Source organism: Phaethon aethereus (genome assembly GCF_964289735.1).
Source record: "Phaethon aethereus genome assembly, chromosome: 4".
In the NCBI taxonomy this organism is placed as follows: domain Eukaryota; kingdom Metazoa; phylum Chordata; class Aves; order Phaethontiformes; family Phaethontidae; genus Phaethon; species Phaethon aethereus.
Genome location: NC_138578.1, coordinates 40,477,788 through 40,497,070, shown reverse-complemented (window position 1 = coordinate 40,497,070; position 19,283 = coordinate 40,477,788). Strand labels below are relative to the sequence as shown.

The following is a 19,283-nucleotide window of genomic DNA, read 5'->3' as shown; positions in this document are numbered from 1 at the left end:
ATGTCTAAGTAGTCTTACATTTATTACTCATTATATATTCTGTATAACTCCAAAGTACAGATTGACAGTATGTCAGGTAATGAAAATGCTATTCTGCTTTTGTACACTGGGCATGATTTCCTGTGTGTAATAGTCAGGAGAATATTGTAGTATATTTATACATTTCTGCCCAAAGCAAGAAATACATGCAGCTGTAGAAATATCCATTCGCACAAAATGCTACTAATCACAACCAAGTCAGATTAACTAAACTAAACTAATTTAGCTTTTACAGCAATACACGTCAGTATGCTTGAAAGCCAAACTTGCTTGTTTTGTTTTATCTTGGGACACATAAAATCATGGTATTTGGCAGCATGGAATAAGGGACATTAAATCGGCTTTTATGCTGTTGTTAAGGAACCCATAGAGGATGGGATTCAAGCAGCAGGACATCATACCCAGTAAATGACATATGCAATATACTAATTTAAAATGTCTGTTAGAAATGAGAGTGGCGTTAAAATCTGTCACAATGTGGAAAAGGTGAAGAGGCATCCAACTGAAACCAAAAACTAGTATCAGCACTGTCAGTCTGCAAAAAACTCTCCTAGATCTTGTCTTAATTCTGATGATGGATCGGGATACCGTAATCATGTCCCGGATCTCTGTATTTTCTTCTGGTTTCATCTCAAAACAGATGGGTATCCCAGGGATGAATTTACTGGAGGAAGAGAGCTGGCTTTTTTCTGTGCCAGAGGTTTCTGGGAGGTGTCTGGAATGAGTATCTTGATGATGCCTTGAAATAGCTGGCATCACACTTGAGGTCTTTTTACTGTATCTTCTGTGGTGCTTTCTGCCAAAGGCACAGCTCCACCTGGAATGGCTGGAGGGCTGCACCTGCGTGCCGGTACTCTTAGAGGGATGAAGAGTTAGGTTTATCATCTCCTTTTCTTCAAACTTGTTTTCCTTGTTTGACAGTCTGGAACCTATGCTCCTGCAGACGCTGGTGTGACTAGCGGTTAAACACACCAGTGGCAATATATACTGCATGAACAACAAGGCTATCGTAAAGGCGATTCTGTAGGAATCGGAAGGCCAAGACTCAATACACAAGAGCCTGTTCTCCAGTGCCTCTAAACTCAGCGTCTTGCTGAGGTCCACAATTTTGTGGAAAACTGGCAGGGGGGAGCAAATGGCAAAGCCGAGGGCCCAAATGGTCACTATTAAGAAATAGCCTTGTCTTGCTGTTAAATTGCTAGAAAGGGGATATTTTATCATACGGTACCTGACTGCAGCAATAGATATTAACATCAAAGTTGAAACTAGAACTGATGCGCACTGGAGGAAGGGCATTACGTGGCACATGATGGTGCCAAACATCCACTGGTCAAGCAGGACGGACGTCAGTGTGAAAGGTGAACAAAACAGCACCACTAAGATGTCAGAAAAGGCCAAGTTACCAATAAGAATGTTTATTATTGTCTTCTGCTTGCGCTTTAGTAGAGCCGTCAGTATAAGCAGATTTCCCATAAAGCCAGCCAGACTTATAAGTGTGTACAGCCCAATAAGAAAGTACTGTATGTCGTCAACACTACTCTTATAGTCTTCCCAGGCAGAAAAATTCTTTGTAGTAGCAGAGGTGTTCTTGGTAGGTGTCCTGTTGTTACGGTCTTTGAATCCTAAATCCATTTTACAGTCCTGCTTAGAACGAGAAAGGCATTAATTAGCATCTGAAGGAAGAATGATACTGCTGTTAATCAGAATGTAAAGGAATATAAATTTACCGTGTATCAACTTAATGCAAATAAATTAATAGTGGTGTTATTCTACCATGAGGCAGATCCCGCATAACTTCAGGTCAACATGAATTAGTTTTGTAGGTTTTATCAGGCGGCGTTCAGCACACCTATGCCTCCCACCAGCCTGCTCACGTGGGACGATGAAAATTTAAGGTTCTGCATTATGAAGCTGGCTTTTAACTATGCTTTGCTCTAGACCATATTGCCAGCCTTTCCATGAGGGAGCAGTTAGCTACAAAAGCAATCCATTTAGAGTCGGTGAGATTACTCATGTGAATAACAGCTCATTGATATGAGTAAGGAAATTACAATCACCATCTGGGCATGTGCCTAATCATTACATGACAGCAAATTATAATGAGAGCACCTGAAAAGATATGATGTTTTGACATATGCTAACAACTGCAGTAGTCTTTCTTACCCTGCTAGTAGAAAACTGACACAAAATAGGTAAGAGCTTTCAAAAAGGATCAGTTTATAAGGAGATTGGCTGTTGGTGATCCACGACGGAATTCCTAATGTGGTGCATATACAAACCATCTTCTATTAAGTGCTGAAAATATTTTAACTGTTGCTCAAGCAGAAGGGAAAACTGCCTGCAAAACATGTAAAGTAATTTGTTGTAATGCAGAGAGGATAGTGTTAACTGGAAGCAAACCCCACACAGTCATTTGAAAATTCAGGGAACTGATAATTTGTCAGCACAGAAACATGTAACATTAAAACCTAGCTCAGCATAAAGTTATTCTGTCTACTGAATCTTCATATAGTAGTCTTCATTTTAGAAAAAACAGAAAGACAAGAGAATTCAGTTTAAACTCCAGTTTACCTTAAACACCTGCAGGTACTAAGTTTCAAAGTCAGAATTCCCCAAAGTGCCAATGTCCTGTGCAAAATTGCTTAATGTTTAGAAATCTTAGGCAAGACAAAGCAAAAAGATCTAAACAAAACCAAAACATACCTAAATTGAACAGAAGGCTAAACCTGTCAACTAAAAAAGGCAGGTTTTTCAAGAATGTATCTATCCTCAGTGAGTTGTATCCTGCTGACTTCTTCAAAGTGCAGTACTATTTGGTTTCCTCTACACATGCGGATGTGCTCCTTCCTTCACAACATGTGTGTTCCTACTGTTGGATGCCAAAAGGAAGCTCAAACTACAAAGCACCCTCAGAATATTCACTGACAGTGTGTTGTGATGGAAAGGTCCCTCATGTAAGATTAGAAATACTTATTTAAAAAAAAAATAGTAAGTTATTTTCTGTCTTGCATCTAATGTGTTGCGGAGAGGTGAAAAGAACTAAGACTTCCCAACTTCTTGCAATGTTGAGTTAAAGTGCTTTTTAATAGCTAAAATAGAAGTAAGAATTGGATATGTGAATTTAGATAATCTAGTGTTATAATTGCGTGTGTATGAGCAGGGTGGCATTAATGAAAATTATTTCTGTTTAATTTTTCCCAATCTCTAGTGAAATGGTGGTGGAAAACCATATAATAGACAAACAACACTATCTGAGACTATCTTTGCCTCTAGACCAACTTTAAAGGAGCAGACTAGAGATTCTGTAAGTGATCCAATCTCTCTACTTCTATATTGATATTATCAGAAGTTTTCATTTTGGTGGGCTTCTCTTTATACAACTATTAGCTAAAGAAGTAAATATTTTTTTACTTAAGTTTTCTGAGTTAATTTCTCTGAGTTGCTAGTAATCATCTGAAAACAGTGTGATCTGCAGACCACAGTGACTTCCAAAATCAGCAGAAATTTCTTTCTATTCTCTAAATGTATCTCAACGTAATTTTTCCCTGAGAAAACCACAGCAGGACTCTCCTTTGGATAAAATACATTCCCCTACCTCAGTCTTATGGAATTACGTCCCTGTTATGTCATACCTGTATCATTTTCCCCCCTTTGTTCAGCATGGAGGAACGATGGGTTTTGCTATGACTGATGCTTTCGCAGATTTCCGTGTGTGCGCGCATCTGTAATCTGCAGGCTCTCTGTTGATTCATGAAAGCCATTTCAACTGCAACCTGAAAGGGGGTTGTGGCGATGAGGGTGTTGGTCTCTTATCCCAAGTAACTAGTGATAGGACAAGAGGAAATGGCCTCAAGTTGCGCCAGGGGAGGTTTAGATTGGATATTAGGAAAAATTTCTTCACTGAGAGGGTGGTCAGGCATTGGAACAGGCTGCCCAGGGAGGTGGTGGAGTCGCCATCCCTGGAAGTGTTCAGAAAACGTGTGGATGTGGCGCTTCAGGACATGGTTTAGGGGACATGGTGGTTCTGGATTAATGGTTGGACTTGATGATCTTAAAGGTCCTTTCCAACCTGGTGATTCTGTGATTCTGTGATTCTGTGATTATGTTCCAATATGAAATATTATCTGCCTAATATTTTCAGGGTGAACACTCCATTATCTTTGCACTACCACATTCATCTTAGCTGAGAAGTGTAGAAAAAACCCTTGATATAACTCAGGAGTTAATGAAAAAACCATTAGCGTAATTCTGGACAATTTTCTTTTTGCTTGGACACCTTCCTTTTCCATTTTGTATCTTCCACAGATTAAGAGAACATTATGAGTTGAGCAACCCATTTCCTGATAGCAGGTTTGAAACCAATGAGGAGTTATTTGAGAAAGGGAAATGAAACTTTTTTCAAGATGTAGATCTGCCCAAATCTTGGTTACTGACCAGCCAGTCATTGGCTGAGAATAGGAAGACCAATAAGAAAGAGGGAAGGAAATCCAGTAGCATTTTGAGATTAAAAAAAAGCCAACTTCAAAAACTCTTACAATGCTCTCTAAGTGAAGATGACTCTGAAGGAAGGAGCTTTTAATTTATTACATGTGCCTACATATATAACTGCCTGCTAAGAAGGATCATTCTGTACATTCTTCTATTTTAACTGATACTAACTTGAAGGACTAGCCTGTAAAGGAGAAACAGACTGCAGATGTTGTTTCTCTCTCAGAAACCTGGAGATTAGGATTGCTTTTAGAGTATCTATGGGTGTTTTCAGTAATAGTTAAATTCCCACATAGTCATATCTGTACGAAAGTACAGACACTGAGTAGTGATAGTGCACACTGGTGCTTAAGTTACAACAGCAAGCCTTTGAGGACAGCTGTGTATGTGTGAAGGTTTTGTTGATCCCTGTACCAAAAAACTGCAGCTTCCTCCCTAGACTAGTTGGTGATATTGGCTGTCATTGAAAAAGTTGACCATAGGCCATATGTGCATCAGTGCATGGAGCAAAAGCAGGCATGCCTACCGAAAGAAAAGGCTCTCTATCGGGTTACTCCATTCCATTTCAGTTATGTGCTATGGTCTGAAGAGAAATCTGTACATTTTCATTTAATTTTGTTTACTTTTAATCAAATAGAACTGAAAAAAATCTGGTGGTGTTGCTGTTATTTCCTACTGCCACTTTCAGCTTTGGGTGACTGAAAGTGGAAAGGAAGAGGCTCTCAAGTCAGGTGCACCATAATTATTTTCTCTTCTAGAAATTTATATTCCATACAGGTAATGCTAAGACTAGGGCCAAGGAACAAAATTTTATGTGACGTTATACTGGAACATGTTCATTAAATGAATGTTTACCAAGCTCTTCTTAAAAATTCAATTGAAAGATTGTTGCCAGGTTCCGTGGATTTCTACACCTTCATACACAGCTCGTGCAGTACGCCTTTAGCAGAGTTGTTCACCATGATTTTCATAGAATTCTTTAAAAACAAAAAGTTAATATGCTGGTTGTGGTGAAGTAGACATATTTTGTTGAGACGCATCGATATTGAAAAAGCTTAGCAGGAGAGCCTCCGAAGTCCAGTGCAGGCTCTCCAGCTCCGTCCCCCCTGTGCTATGGCTTGGCTGCCTTCTGTCTTGGGTGAGAGCTGAGCAGGTGCCATTTCCCCTACCATGTGTCCCGATTTCCTTGAGGAAGGAGCACTGGACGAAGCCACAGCATGCTCTGGCCAGGCCCTGGCTGGACATGTGGGGCACCACAGGAGTCCACAGTGCACTGAAGCCACTTCCACACCATCTCCTTATAGTCACAGTTTCAGAGTGACAGAAAGACAGAGAGGGAGGGAATAAAACTCTAAGCTGATGGTTACCACAGAGAACTGCTGTGCTGAAAGAAGTTGCCTTTGCAAAATGCCCAAAGAGAATTTTATCTTCATTTTGGATGTGTGAAATGAAAGCAGATTTTTCCCAAAAAATTTCAAAAATCACCAAGTGGATCTCTTGCTTTCCAAGCTTCCTCTCCTGCTCAAAAGGAACCAGTTGCTCTCCAAGCTTGAGTACCACTGGCAGTAAAGATGCAAACAGAAGTGTTCCTCCCATATCATTGATCTTCAGTCCCCAAACTCGCATTAGCGTACCACTGATTTCACAGGGTACTTATTGGCATTTATCTTCCTGCTTTGTTCTAACATCTGCTTCTGGTTTTGGGGATTTGCTCACTCTCTCTCTGTCGGTTGGTCAATCCCAGTGCAGCACATGGCCATAGCTTTCAAGGAAATGAAAATTCCTGAAAATCCCATTGTGGGAAATAGAATTAAATAATATAGGTAGCCTCTTTTGAAAACATTCTCCTCATATTTGAAATGTATTTCTAAACTGAATGCACTACAGTGCCAGTGTGCTCTTGTGCCTGTTTTCAAGATCAAATTTCATCAATCTGAAGGTACCTGATGGAGATTTTCTAGCTGTCAGCTCCAAAAGGTGGATCACTTTCATCTCCTACATCAGTCAAGCAAATGAGGTCCCCTTTTCGTATTCCCGCGTACGCTCCCCGAGACTGTGCTCACACTGTGTGAGCTCACACCCCATGAGCTTTAAATGGCTTTGCTTTGGCCTCCTTTCGTTTCAGTGGGATGCTTGAGACAGGAGGCTAAGCTGCACAAGGCAGGAGGGACTGCAGTTTTGTGGCAGGATCCAGGGTGGATTTGTATATTTACTGTAAGAATCAAATTAATGCAGTTAACATTAAATACGAGGAGTATTTTTGGTTAACTTTTACATTAAAATGTGTTTTATGGCAGCTGATGTACCATGTTCTTGAAAGATTTCAAGTAACGCCTCCTCAAATCACATTCATCTGTGATAGACCTCAGTGTGAGTGGCTGGTGTGACTCTTATTTTCACCAAAATCATGCTTCAGAGGAGTTTTCAGTTGCTCTAAGGCCTGAGAGTGACAGGGAGAACTTGAACTATTATTCAGGGCTAGCTGGGTTAGAGGTACCACATAACTGAAAATATGCTGTCTTAATATGCTTAAAATCTTAAAAATAATCTCATTATTCCACTTAAAGCTACTGTTTAAAATACAAAATCCATAAATCATAATTTATGAGAGTAAATAGGCTAGATATTTCTCTTTACTTATTTCAAGGGAAATTTTCAAGAACCCAAAAGTTAGGCAGGAAACCATCCTCCTCTGAAGGCAACTGTTCTTTCAGAAAATCTTCCTTCTATTAGATAAGATGCCTATAGCTAGGTTTATTCATAGATAAGACCTCATATCCTACAGTATTAATACCTATTAAGTTAACTGACTGGCTGGTGCCTCTATAATCTAGTCAGTTCAGTCCATGGAACAGGACAATTAATCTTTACAACTGTGAACAATTTACAGTCTTAGGAGACATTTTTCTACCTTAAAAACAAACAATATATACAGGGAGGAAGCAAAATGTGACGACTCCCTAAGAAATACAACCTTCCTGCCCCCGTAATACTGAAGTAGTATCAGGACTGTATAGAAAATAAGGCAGAGAAAGATTTTTTTAAACTTCTACACGGTTGTAAACAGTTAATATGACAGGCTATAATTGCCTGACCACCTAAGCTTAAGGAAAACACTGAGCTATGTTGTTACGACTTGAGAAATTATGCCTTCCTATCATTAAAGACTGAGATAACGTCCGAGCCAGAAATTGAAACCACTGAAGAGTCACATTCACAACAGAAGATACAGATGAAATGCTGCTGCTTCAAATGTTCTTGTTCATTACATGCAACTGCAAAAACTAGTCCGACACCCTGGGAGAATTCAAAAGGTCGAGATTACTTCAGAAGGGCAGAAAAAACGGATTTTCGTGGATGTTAATGGTATGCCTCTTTATTTGCCTAACTAAAAGAAGAACTGCAACGTTATCCTGGAAAACAAGAATACAGCTTCCCAAAATAAGCAAAAGCCTACTACTAGGATCATTTTTCCAGCTCCAGGGAAAAGTTACGCAATGTGGTGGGCTATTTGTTGGTCAGAACAGAAAACTTGAAACGCACGACTACATCTTACGCCAGGCAGCACAGCAGCTCCTGGCTTGCAAAATAAAAACCACCAAAAACCCCAACACACCGAACGGGGAAGGGCCGCTTTCTGCCCTTCCCCACCTCGCTAGGGTGGCCTCGCCCTGCGCCCGAAACCCGACGTCCGTCCCCCGCCCGCAGCCCCGAAACCCCACGGCTTCCGCGCGTTTGCTGGCGGGGCGCTGCCCCGCGCAAAGTTGCGCAGCCGCCCCGCGAGAGGAGCGGAGCCCCGCCGCGGCGTTCCCTGCGCGGCGGCTCCGCGCCCCGCGGAGCGTTACCTGCGCGCGCCTGCCGGAAGCGGGCGCCTCGGGCTTTCGCCTCGGCAGTGGTAGGCGGAAAGGGCCGCGGTGCGGAGCGCGGGTGCGGAGCGCAGGGCGAGGCGGGCAGCCCCGGGCGGCACTCATAGCCCCAGCCGGGGCCGCGGTGACGAGAGCGCGGCTCCCCGCGAGCGGGGGGAAGCGCGCATCCCCCGGGCTGCCTGGCGGCGCATCTTACGCGGCTGCCGCGGAGGCGGCAGGGCTCGCCTGCGGCGCAGGGCCGGGCCCCGGGGCGGGATGCCAGTGCCAGTGCCGGTGCCGGTGCCAGCCGCCGCGCCAGCTGCTCGCCAGCTGCTCGCCCGCTGCTCGCCCGGCCGCGCCCGCTGCTCGCCCGGCCGCCGACGGGGTCAGGGCGGGAGCCGCCGCGCGGGCGCATTTCGGGAAGCTGTTCCGTGCGGTGCCTGGAGCCTGTTACTTCAGCCGTGCACGGTGTGACAGTGGGAGTTTCCATGGAAATGCAGTGAGACTGTAAACACCCCCCGCCGGGCAGTATTTCAGGGATGCTCTCAGTTTCTCACCCGGAATTCGGGGCGCGGCATTTTGCGAGGGTGAAATGCGCCACGCGTGGCGGGACACGGGAAAGCGTGGGCATCGCCAGGCAGGCGCAGAGCACTGACCGGAGCGCTGCCTGGTTCCCCTCTCCTCGGCTGGAGCGGAGCTTTGGTGGTATTTATCCCCACTACGCGAACACCCTTTACTGTCTTACCGTTATTCTGGAAGAGGTGGGAGGTGACGGGTTTCCCCCAAACAGTTTTCCTTTCTGAGTTGAGTGACTCTGTTCTTAACAGAGGCAAATATCTGAAGGGTGGTTTTAATTTTATCTGGGCCATCAGTGGGAAGGCAGGGCACTTCTTTTTAAGTGAGCAACATTTTAAAGCCTAAAAATTGTTGGGTATGTTGTAGCACAAAGCATGAAAAGACAAACTCTGCTGTTCTCACTAGCTGCTATCTGCTAGCACAAGAAGTCTCATTGATCATAGTCCAATTACAGGGCTACTGGAGAACTGGGTGACGTGCAGGTCTCTGGGAGCACAAGTGGCAGAATCTGACACGAAAATGTAATGACTTTTCCATTTGCCAAGGCACTCCTTCGACAGTTGACATTAACACAGCACTGCAGAAAAGCTGTCAGTATAATTAGCCTGTGAAAGTCTGTACTACACAAAGACAAAACAGCTGGGTCAGCTGTAAAATAACTTTGAAAGTCCAGCTAGGTTCCTTATTTAACTTAGGTCAAAAAAAATACATTTTAGGGTAAGTGGTCACGGAACAGTAAACCTTAATCTTCAGCGGATGAGCTCAGGATGGTGAGGAAGATTGCGTCCCGTCTTCTTTCGCCCGCTTCTGCATTATTCACCACCCACTGCAGGTGAATCACTGCATGTGCAAGTGGAGCACAGGGAGCTGCCAAGTGGAAGTGACGTGCCAATCCATCTCATCCTTTTAAGACAGCTCTTCTGTTAGTCACAAAGGAGAACAAAATTAATCCTTTTTAGGGGTGAGTAGCTCTTCTTAGCATTTTCGACCATCTTCCCACCTAACACTGATGGCTTTGGAGCTGTTCATGCAAATATTTGACCTGAAGATACAAACCCACCCTGGTTCTAACTTGCTACAGTGGGGATTAAGACCATCTCCCAGGGCACCAATTTACATGGATGTCCCTTGTTCCAGGAGAGCTTCCCACACTGCTGACCCCACTGCTTGAAGTAGAGGTTCCTGGAAAGAGGGAAGTTTTAGAGGCACTGTGTCTTTCTATGGAAACCTCTGGCTACAGCAGACTGCGATTGTCTTTAAAAAAAAATCTAGATTTGCTGGCAGAGCCCACAAATGGGAAATTACGGTTTCTTGCATTGCACAGCTATGATTTATGTGGGATGCTGTTGTACCTTCGTAAAGGTAAAGCGTCCTACCTCCATGTTGACCATTTCTAAGGTGGGCAGTCACCTACTACAGTTTCCCAACAGCCTCCAGAAATGACATGCTTTTTAGCAAGAGCAGTCAGTAAGACAAGGGTTTCCTCCTCAAAGCAATTTTCTCTAAGAACAAAATAGCATACTTTTTCTGTTAGTTGTCTTATTTCAGGAGAGTTCATCAACCAGTAATGTACTGGCAGGTGTGAGTTTGGGTTTTTTCCCCCTGGACCTGTAGATAACACCAGATTTCTCTCAGCTGTGCATGGACAATTCATCGCTTGATACTTGCACACATCAGAAGAAATTACTATTCAGACCATTATGATTTTTTCCTTTTCACTGTTTATGTACTTCTGTCTTGCCAGTAATAGTACTGAATAATAAAATAGGTGATCTAGAGATAGGAAAGCTACTGTCATTAGAGGTATCTAATGTCAGGAGTGACAATAGATAATAGTACAAGTTCCCTAGAAACCAGCCTCCGTAAGGTTGTTGAAACCATGGAGGAGTCCTTGACGAAGTAAGAGACAGTAGTGATGAAAGATAGGTGTTGTGGAGGAGCTGGGGAAGAAAAATGGTGCATTGGAGAGAGAGAGAAAGCTGGGATTCCTGAGTCAGAAAGGCACAACAGAAAACGCAGGAAGGAACTCTGTGGTTATAATAATACAAATTAATTTTGACATGTTTCTTCTGAATGTATCTTTCTTCTGGGAGTATTGTCCAATATCTTTGAAAATTTACCTTCCAAAGGCTAACGGTGAAAGAAATGAAGGCTCAAACTGAAGTTGGTGAAAACTGATGAATGCCATGAAAAATCAAGATCTAAACCACCTAACATCCAAATTCCACAGCTTGCAGTCGATTGCCTTGAGTCAAAGCTTGCCATGAATCAACATCTAATGTTATTGTAAAGTGTGCTACCAACAGAGCATGTGCCCATGCTCTAAATGGTAGGACATAGCTACTACAGAGTGTAAGGCATTTTGAGAGATACATGTAAAGTATTTCTGTTGGTTGAAATTTTTCACACACATCAACCCAACTATTCATTCCCCACAAAAATACTCTTAAAATACAATTAGAAAATACTGTTAAAAATACCACTTATGTCTGGCTTCTGTAGATGTATATTTGGCCCATTGCTTCCACAGATTCTTACCTCACATAAAGCAGCTGGCCATGAAGGCAGCAAGCCTTGGTCTACTAAAAAGGTTGCAATGGTTGAGATGTCCTTGCAATGATGGGCAGGACATCTGACAGTTAGCTAATAAAATACTTCCAAGGCTGAGCATGTAGTTGATCATTTTTGCTGCCTAACATGTTTCATCACATTTGTTGGCTCGTGTTATACACATTAACTGTTGATGCCCCTTCTGGATGATCATGCTGAAGCACAGGGCTTATTTCTGCTTCATCTGAAGCCAGATGAGAGCTTGTGTATGAGTACACGTGAGTTTGAACCCCAAATGGACAGAGTGGGGTGGCTGTAGCAGGAAACATGACTTGGTATTTTAGGTGGGTGGACATAATTTAGCTTATATCTCGAGCAGTCTGTAAGCAGCATTGCATATGATCAGGATAGCTTTCAGCTAGTTAGCTTGGCTGTATGAAAATGGAACTGCAGCAGCAAGACTCTCAGCAGAGATTAACCATATAATTATTCACACAGCATCTTTGGGTTTGTGACAGTAGCAGTCAAATGAAGTGTTGTTATGTTTGGTGTCAGTTGCAGTCATTGCAGAATAAACATGCTTTTAGCCAAACAGAAAATTTGCTGCTATTGTCATTGTACTCAACAGCAAAGAGCCTATTTAGTCTGCTGATGACAGACTTTTGCCCCAAGGAGCATGAGTTCCCTTATCAATGAGTAGCGTAATGTGAAATGAAAGTATTTCAACAGTACTGAAGTTCATTACCAGAAGATTAAAACAATAAAAATAAAGTTTAAAAAACCTTCAGAGAGTGTTTCCATTCATTTCCATAGTGGTGACTTCAGTTTGTTTTATATACAGTAGAAACCACAAACAACTCTTGTGGGGGTCTTTCACTGAGGGTATTTTAAGGTTTACAGAGGGATTGCATTGCCTGGACACATGAAAATACTTTGTAATGAAAGTGACAACCTCATTTTATGACATCTTTTCTTTTCCATTTTTAAGAGTTACACTGAGAGAGTATTTTAATGGGTTATCTCTTGGCATATTTTTTCCATGTGTTTCTTAAAAATATCTTGTTCCCTTCTCAATGCTTTTGCTTCAAAGAAATCCTGTATTCTTTTACTCAAGCTGTTCTATTTCTGTAGTTGAGTTACTTGTGTTCTGTTTATTGTACTTATTCTCTTTTCGTCATACCTTCACACAGATAAACATATGCACACAAACAAACAGGGTCATACAGTCCAGGGTGCCTTTGATGCACTGAAATAACTTACTCCCTGGAAGAGGATCATGTTTAACACAATGGCTATCTTGCTACTCCGGTGTTCTCATGTCCTGACAGTGGTCATCAATAGAGTAAGTGTTATTGAAGAAGCATGTGACATGTTTGTAAGCTTGGTGCTCCAGCTGGAGACGCTCAGCTTGGTGTTGAGATCTTGTCATGTAAACCCAATCGTCTTATTCTGAACTGGTCCTAAAAATGTATCTCTGCTCTGGATACCTGCTGACAGAGTACTACAATTCTGTATCACAGAATGCTTACTTTAATTTTTAAAATAGTCATCTTGCCCATACAGGTAAGAGCATTACACAGAAGTAGTGGGATCATCCTGGCATAGAAAAAGACTTTTCTCCTGCCTAGCAATACATCTATTGCCCTTAAAAATTATTGTACAATAATTCTCTTTTTCTGTAATGTGAATGGATCATTCTACATCCACAGCAATGAGAGTCCTCAGTTCTACATGTCCTAGTGTGTAACTGCTTCAGACAGAAATATGCTCTTTATGGGATCTTCGGATCAGATCTCTGCCTGAGTGTATCTACCTTTGCTCTGCTCGGATGGATTCTGGTGCATGTTAAATGAGCCACGTGTGACTGAAGTTCTCGACGGGCATTATATACAGCCTGCACTTACCTTCTGGCTGCTGCTGTTAAAATGTCATCTGTGCCCTGGCTACCAGTTTATAGCAACCTTGAGGTATGCCTGCACTTTCCTTCGTCACATCAAAGACTGCAGTTACAATGCAGTTGAGACCAGCTCCTGGAAATACAGCGTAAACATCAACCTCAGTGCTGGATTCCGAAACCTTCCCAGGAAGCAAAAACCATTACAATCGTTTATTATGTGCAACTCATTTTTTAGCTAGAATTAACGTGGTTCTTCACTTGAGCATTATCCTCCCTGAAGGTGAGAATGTATGACACTGTAACTCCTTACACTTGAAAAATTAATCTGGAAATCTGGAGCCTTGGAAGAGTTAGGGCATGTCTGTTTTCCAAGAAATCCAAAATCCTAATACAGCCTGCAGGATTTGTCAGGGCATTTTTAAAGTGCTGCTTAAGTTTATGTGGGTAACTTCTCTGGGACTTCTGTACCAGCTTCCGAACTCACTGGGTTTTATGCCTACTGAAGTAGACTTTCTGCAGCAGTGCTTTTTGTGAGTGAGCGAGCAAGGTATTTCAGGATCATGTAAAGAGAAAATGTAAAATAAAGTTTTCCATTTTGCTTGCTATGAATTTTTCCAGTAAACAGTAAACTACTCTCCTATAGCTGGTGGTAGTTTGCAGAGCTACTCATGTCAGCTGCGTAAAAAAGAAAAAGTCTGGTTGCTGGAAACTGGAGTTCTCCAAAGAGGTAGAAGAGCTGGCCAAGTCAACAACCACCACCTTTCCAGCTCTGCATCTCACTATGGAGATTTGTTCTTCATTTTCAGGGGTCCATTTTCCTTCCAACTCCCTGGAATATTCCACTGCTGTGTATGAACCTGCAGAAATGCCCTTCTTTTTCCACACACCATGCAGGATGGTGAACGCCTTGGCTAGGATGCATCATAAAAGTACCCACAAGGGCCACAGTGACAGCTGTATTTTCTTGAGGTTTGATACTTTATTGACTCAAATTTACTTTTAAAATAGTTTCTTTTTTCTTCTAGCTGAAAAAAGAAAAGTAAGAACAGCAACTTGGCAATTTTTATTAATGCAGTCATAGCTCTTCGTGATAAATACAGACCTGAAGCTAGTTGTACTAGTTTAAAAAGCCAACGCCGAACTTTGTAACTCACTCATATTTAAAATCCCCTTTCCAGCAAAGCTTTTATTTCCATCTTAAGCTTGGCCACAAGATGGCAATAACTTGCAGACAAAATGCTGAAACAGCCAGACAGCGATTTGAAACTGTCTCCTTTCCTAAGCTTTTCCCTGCGCTCTCCCCCTCCTCTTTTGTTTCAATATTTAATTGCATTTATTTCGGTATTACTAGGCAACCCACCCCCAGATGTGTAATTTAAAGGTGATGTGCTTGCAGTGAGATTTTCAGGATCTGCTCAGCAGAGCATCATCATGTGATACCGGGATAAGGTGGAGTTCGGCTTTAAGGGGGAGTCTCCAGCCTTCCTCACCAATCTTTAGGATCTCAGCTGGAGGAATACCAGAGGATCCTTCCTCTTTCCCTACTATTTCTTCTCTCTCCAGCCTCCTGAGCCAGCCCCCCGGCACATCAAAGACGGGCAGAGCAGTTGCAAGGTGAGTTTCCCCCACGGTTGCTTTCCCACCACCATGGGCATTGCGTGCCCGTTAGACTGGCGTTTGCTTGCTCTCTTAGGTGCAGATGACAAAATCCCAGGGAGGAGTAGGCACCAGGCTGGACTTGTGGGTGGCTGGGTGAACCATTGGCTTTGGGTTGACAGCGTTTTGTGCTTCCTTTTGAAGAGCTCCAATAGTTTTTACAGTGCATTTCCTCTCACCTCACAGCACGTTATTTCACCCATTCTGTCTGTTAGTGCTAAACTTTTGAACAAAATCCTCCTGGAGGGTCAGAGGGGTATGTGTGGTGGGGGAGACTGTGCAATCACCTGGAGGGTTCTGCAGAGCTGTGGGCTCTCCCCAGCCCACGTCAGCACCCAGGATGGGGATGGATCCTCCTCCTGGCTTGGGCGCTGGTGGGGTAGGGGACAGGGAACAGTGCAGCTGCCCAGGAGATGCAACTTCATCCTCTCCTGACGTCTGGTCCATTTTGGTGAGGTGGGCAGGGAGGAAGGACTCTCTGTCACTTGCCAGCAGTGCTGTGTTTCTGATCTGGTTCCCAGCCATGCTCTTAGGTTCCATTTCTGCTATGGGGAGCAGTGGCATTTTCTGGTTTTGAGTTTGATATTTAATAAATAAACAAGAACAGAGCTTGGCTAAGGGAAAAGAAAAACCAAGAGCGTGAAACCTAGGCCATCTCATTGCTGGGTGCAGTTTGGTCCCAGCTAGCGAGAAAAGCTGCCCAGCTCTCTCCTTGCAGGACGTGGCTCCTCACCCACTCAACTCCTGCCATCATCCTGTCAAGACCCAGGGCTGGACTGCCTGCCTCATGCTGTACAAGTGACAGTGGAGATCATGATTAAATCCAGACGTTGATTTTTGGGCTGGGGTAAAGTCATACTGTTGAAATCGAGTAGTCCTGGCTCTCTGCATCACCCACAGGCTTGCCCTTTGGGTAAAGCACCTGCTTCTGACTCTGGCTGAAGCTATTCTTCAAGAGGCTGTGGGAGTGGGAAGTTCTTTCTTGGACCCTAAAACAGACTTTGTGGACTAGGGAGACTTGATAAGTTTAGTTAGCAGAGGCAGCAGGTCTCAGAGATAATGCTCAGGTGCACACCTAGCTAGCTTGAAAATCAGAGTAGCCAAACCTCAGGCAGAGATGCTTTTTGTCTGAATTCACTGATGTTAACTTTGACAGTAAAATGTCACTCAGAGGCAAGCCACATCACCTGTCGTGTTTTCATGTAGCCATGTGGTCATTATAAAGAGCCAGCAAAGCCAGCTCAGGTGAGCTCGTGATGCCAGCGAGAAGACATGACGTTGGCATGGTCATCCTTTGGCTGACCCTCAGGAGAAGCCAGAGCTGCAAGCCCAGCTCTCGCACACTGGCTCTGCCCCAGTGAGGAGGCAGCCCTGGCTATGGTCCCCAGCATGTGGATGGTTAAAAGGGTGTCTGCCACCAGCAACAAAGATGATTCTGCTCCCAAGACTTAGATGGCACTGAGATTTATATTGTGTATCATTTAAGACCGAAAGCTTACCCGTTCAGGGTAACTTTTAATGAAGTATGTTTTAGTGGGCAAAGTTTTTACAGCATTTGTGATCACTGCCATATGGAGCTGGGTTTGAAACCTACTTGTCTGAATTTTTAGTTGCATTACTTTAATTACCATAACCTAAGGTTAAGTGAACAATAAATTTAGCTCATGGGAGTGCAGGCAGATTCAGGGTGGATGCCACTAATGGCAAGTTGGAGTAAAGTTGTGTCAAGTTATTTTATTCTTTTCTTTCTTTTCTTTTTTTCTCTTTATTTTTTCTCCTGAACACATATGCCTGAGTCCTCTGATTTTAAAATCCAAGGCCTTGCAAAGGGGTGGTTATTTAGGCATGCCTATTTGTGTTGCACAGGTAAAGAAATTTTCTGCAGTGTTTAATTTTTGCTGTTTTTTGTCTTTCATCTTCTTTTGTTCTTTCTTTGCTGCACAGCCTTGCTAGCTGAGATTAAGGTGTTCAGAGTTCCTCATTTGCCTTTGATTCAGTGCCAGTGCTGCTGTGGGCACTCAGCCGCTCAACATCAAGTCTATGTACTAGGTAAAAAAGAATGCAGCAATTTTTGGAGTAATTTTTCCACCCCGCACATGAGTCAGATGGGGTTCCCCCCCCATGCGATGGCTGGATATAGTTCCAGTTAGAGCAGCTTGAGGAATCAGACCTTTGCAGAGATGTAAAGGAGATGTAAAATATCAAGTAAAGGCTACACGGGTGGAAGACTGAAATTGCTTCTCAGCTCATTATTTCGTGTAACTTGTGCCGGCGGGAAGGGGCTGGGAAGGGGTCACATCCCCCGCTGGCAGACCTGCATTTTGATCTTGCCTTCTGCCTTTCTTCCCCGCAGCCCTCCTGCGGGGGTTTCCCGGCCGCTGGGCTGGTAAATCCCCACCCACGGGGCGAGCGGTGGCGCGGGCAGGCGAGCTCCGGGGTGGCTCCGCTCCCGCCCTCCCCACGCAGGACCCGGCCATGCCGTGGCTCCATGCCGGAGGAGCAGGCGTGGGGGTGGCTGGGGCGGGCGACGTGCCCGGGGGTGACCGGCCCTGCTCCTTGCCTTCTCCCCAGGTGCTGTGAGGGAGATGCGGCACCGAGGAGCGGGACTCGGCCGAGAGTCTCCTGAATGACGGGCTGATGGGCGCGCTTTGAACTCCGGGAGCGGTTTGGATGGAAGCAGCGGTGGCGGCTGTGAACGTTGTACAGAGAGTTGGAAACAACATGAATACTTCGGTTCTCACCCCCCTGGGAAATATTTCTGGCCACCTGAATTTTTCAGAGAAGAACTCGCAGATCTTGCAGTTTGAGGATGAGGATTGCCACGTGCCTCTGGCCATGGTCTTCACTTTGGCCTTGGCTTATGGGACTGTGATAATTCTGGGAGTCTCTGGGAATCTGGCCTTGATTATCATTATTTTAAAACAAAAGGAGATGCGCAATGTTACCAACATCCTCATTGTCAACCTGTCCTTTTCTGATCTTCTAGTGACCATCATGTGTCTTCCCTTTACCTTTGTGTATACTTTAATGGACCACTGGATTTTTGGGGAGGCCATGTGCAAATTGAATCCTTTCGTGCAATGTGCCTCAATCACCGTCTCGGTCTTTTCTTTAGTCCTCATTGCTATCGAACGCCATCAGCTGATCATCAATCCCCGGGGCTGGAGGCCCAACAACAGACATGCCTACCTGGGGATTGCTGCCATATGGATTTTAGCCACAGCTTCCTCATTGCCTTTCCTGATCTACCACGTGTTAACAGATGAACCCTTCCGAAACATAACATTTGATGAATATAAGGACAAATATGTGTGTTTGGACCTGTTCCCCTTGGACACTGCCAGGCTTTCTTATACCACGACGCTTTTGGTGATTCAATACTTTGGACCACTTTGTTTTATATTTATTTGCTACTTAAAGGTAAGAGAGAATCCCCTTGCGATATGTACTTCTTTCTGTCTGATGTTTGTTTATCCTTGCAGAGATGATGGTTGTAGGTTAAATCACCCCACACGTTTCTGTTTGTTGAATTTCCTGCAGATATACATACGATTAAAAAAAAGGAACAACATGATGGACAAGATGAGAGACAATAAGTACAGATCCTCTGAAACCAAAAGGATCAACATCATGCTGATCTCAATAGTGGTCGCATTTGCAGTTTGCTGGCTGCCTCTCACCATCTTCAACATTGTGTTTGATTGGAATCACGAAATTCTGCCTGTCGCTACCTGCAGCCACAACCTGTTGTTCCTCATTTGCCACCTCACCGCCATGATCTCTACCTGCGTGAACCCCATCTTCTACGGGTTTCTCAATAAGAACTTCCAAAGGGACCTGCAGTTTTTATTTCATTTTTGTCATTTCCGCTCCCGTGAGGAGGATTATGAGACTATAGCCATGTCCACCATGCACACAGATGTTTCAAAAACCTCTTTAAAGCAGGCAAGTCCAGTTGCATTTAAAAAAATAAATAGTGACGATGATGACAAAATATAAGGAGGTAATAAAAATTCTACCCCAAACTGCTGGAAGTGTGATCACAGGTGAAATGTGTCCAAGGACAAGCACAATTACATAACAAGTACAAAATGGGTAATGTTTTGCTTCTTTTTCCAAGGAACCTTGATTGTTGTCACTTTGAAATTGTACGCTGTGCATTTTTGCCCCTTTTACTGCTTTAATGTTTGCAGCAGCCATATCTGAATCTTATTATAAGACATAGTCAGGCC

At 43.7% G+C, this 19,283-nt stretch overlaps 2 protein-coding genes across 2 annotated transcripts; one reads left to right on the top strand and one right to left on the bottom strand.

Annotated features, from left to right (window-relative positions):
• Positions 1–339: 339 nt before the first annotated feature.
• On the bottom strand, positions 340–8,498 carry NPY5R (neuropeptide Y receptor Y5; the record flags this gene model as incomplete). The annotated part of the gene is made up of 2 exons (XM_081999121.1): positions 340–1,683; positions 8,373–8,498. The coding sequence occupies 2 exons, from the start codon at positions 8,496–8,498 to the stop codon at positions 340–342; spliced, it is 1,470 nt and encodes a 489-aa protein (XP_081855247.1).
• Positions 8,499–17,757: 9,259 nt separating this feature from the next.
• NPY1R (neuropeptide Y receptor Y1) lies at positions 17,758–19,050 on the top strand (the record flags this gene model as incomplete). Its single annotated transcript, XM_081999787.1, has 2 exons — positions 17,758–18,471; positions 18,592–19,050. Exons 1-2 carry the CDS (start codon positions 17,773–17,775, stop codon positions 19,048–19,050), a joined length of 1,158 nt encoding a protein of 385 aa, XP_081855913.1. The 5' UTR covers positions 17,758–17,772.
• Between the last annotated feature and the right edge of the window lie 233 nt (positions 19,051–19,283).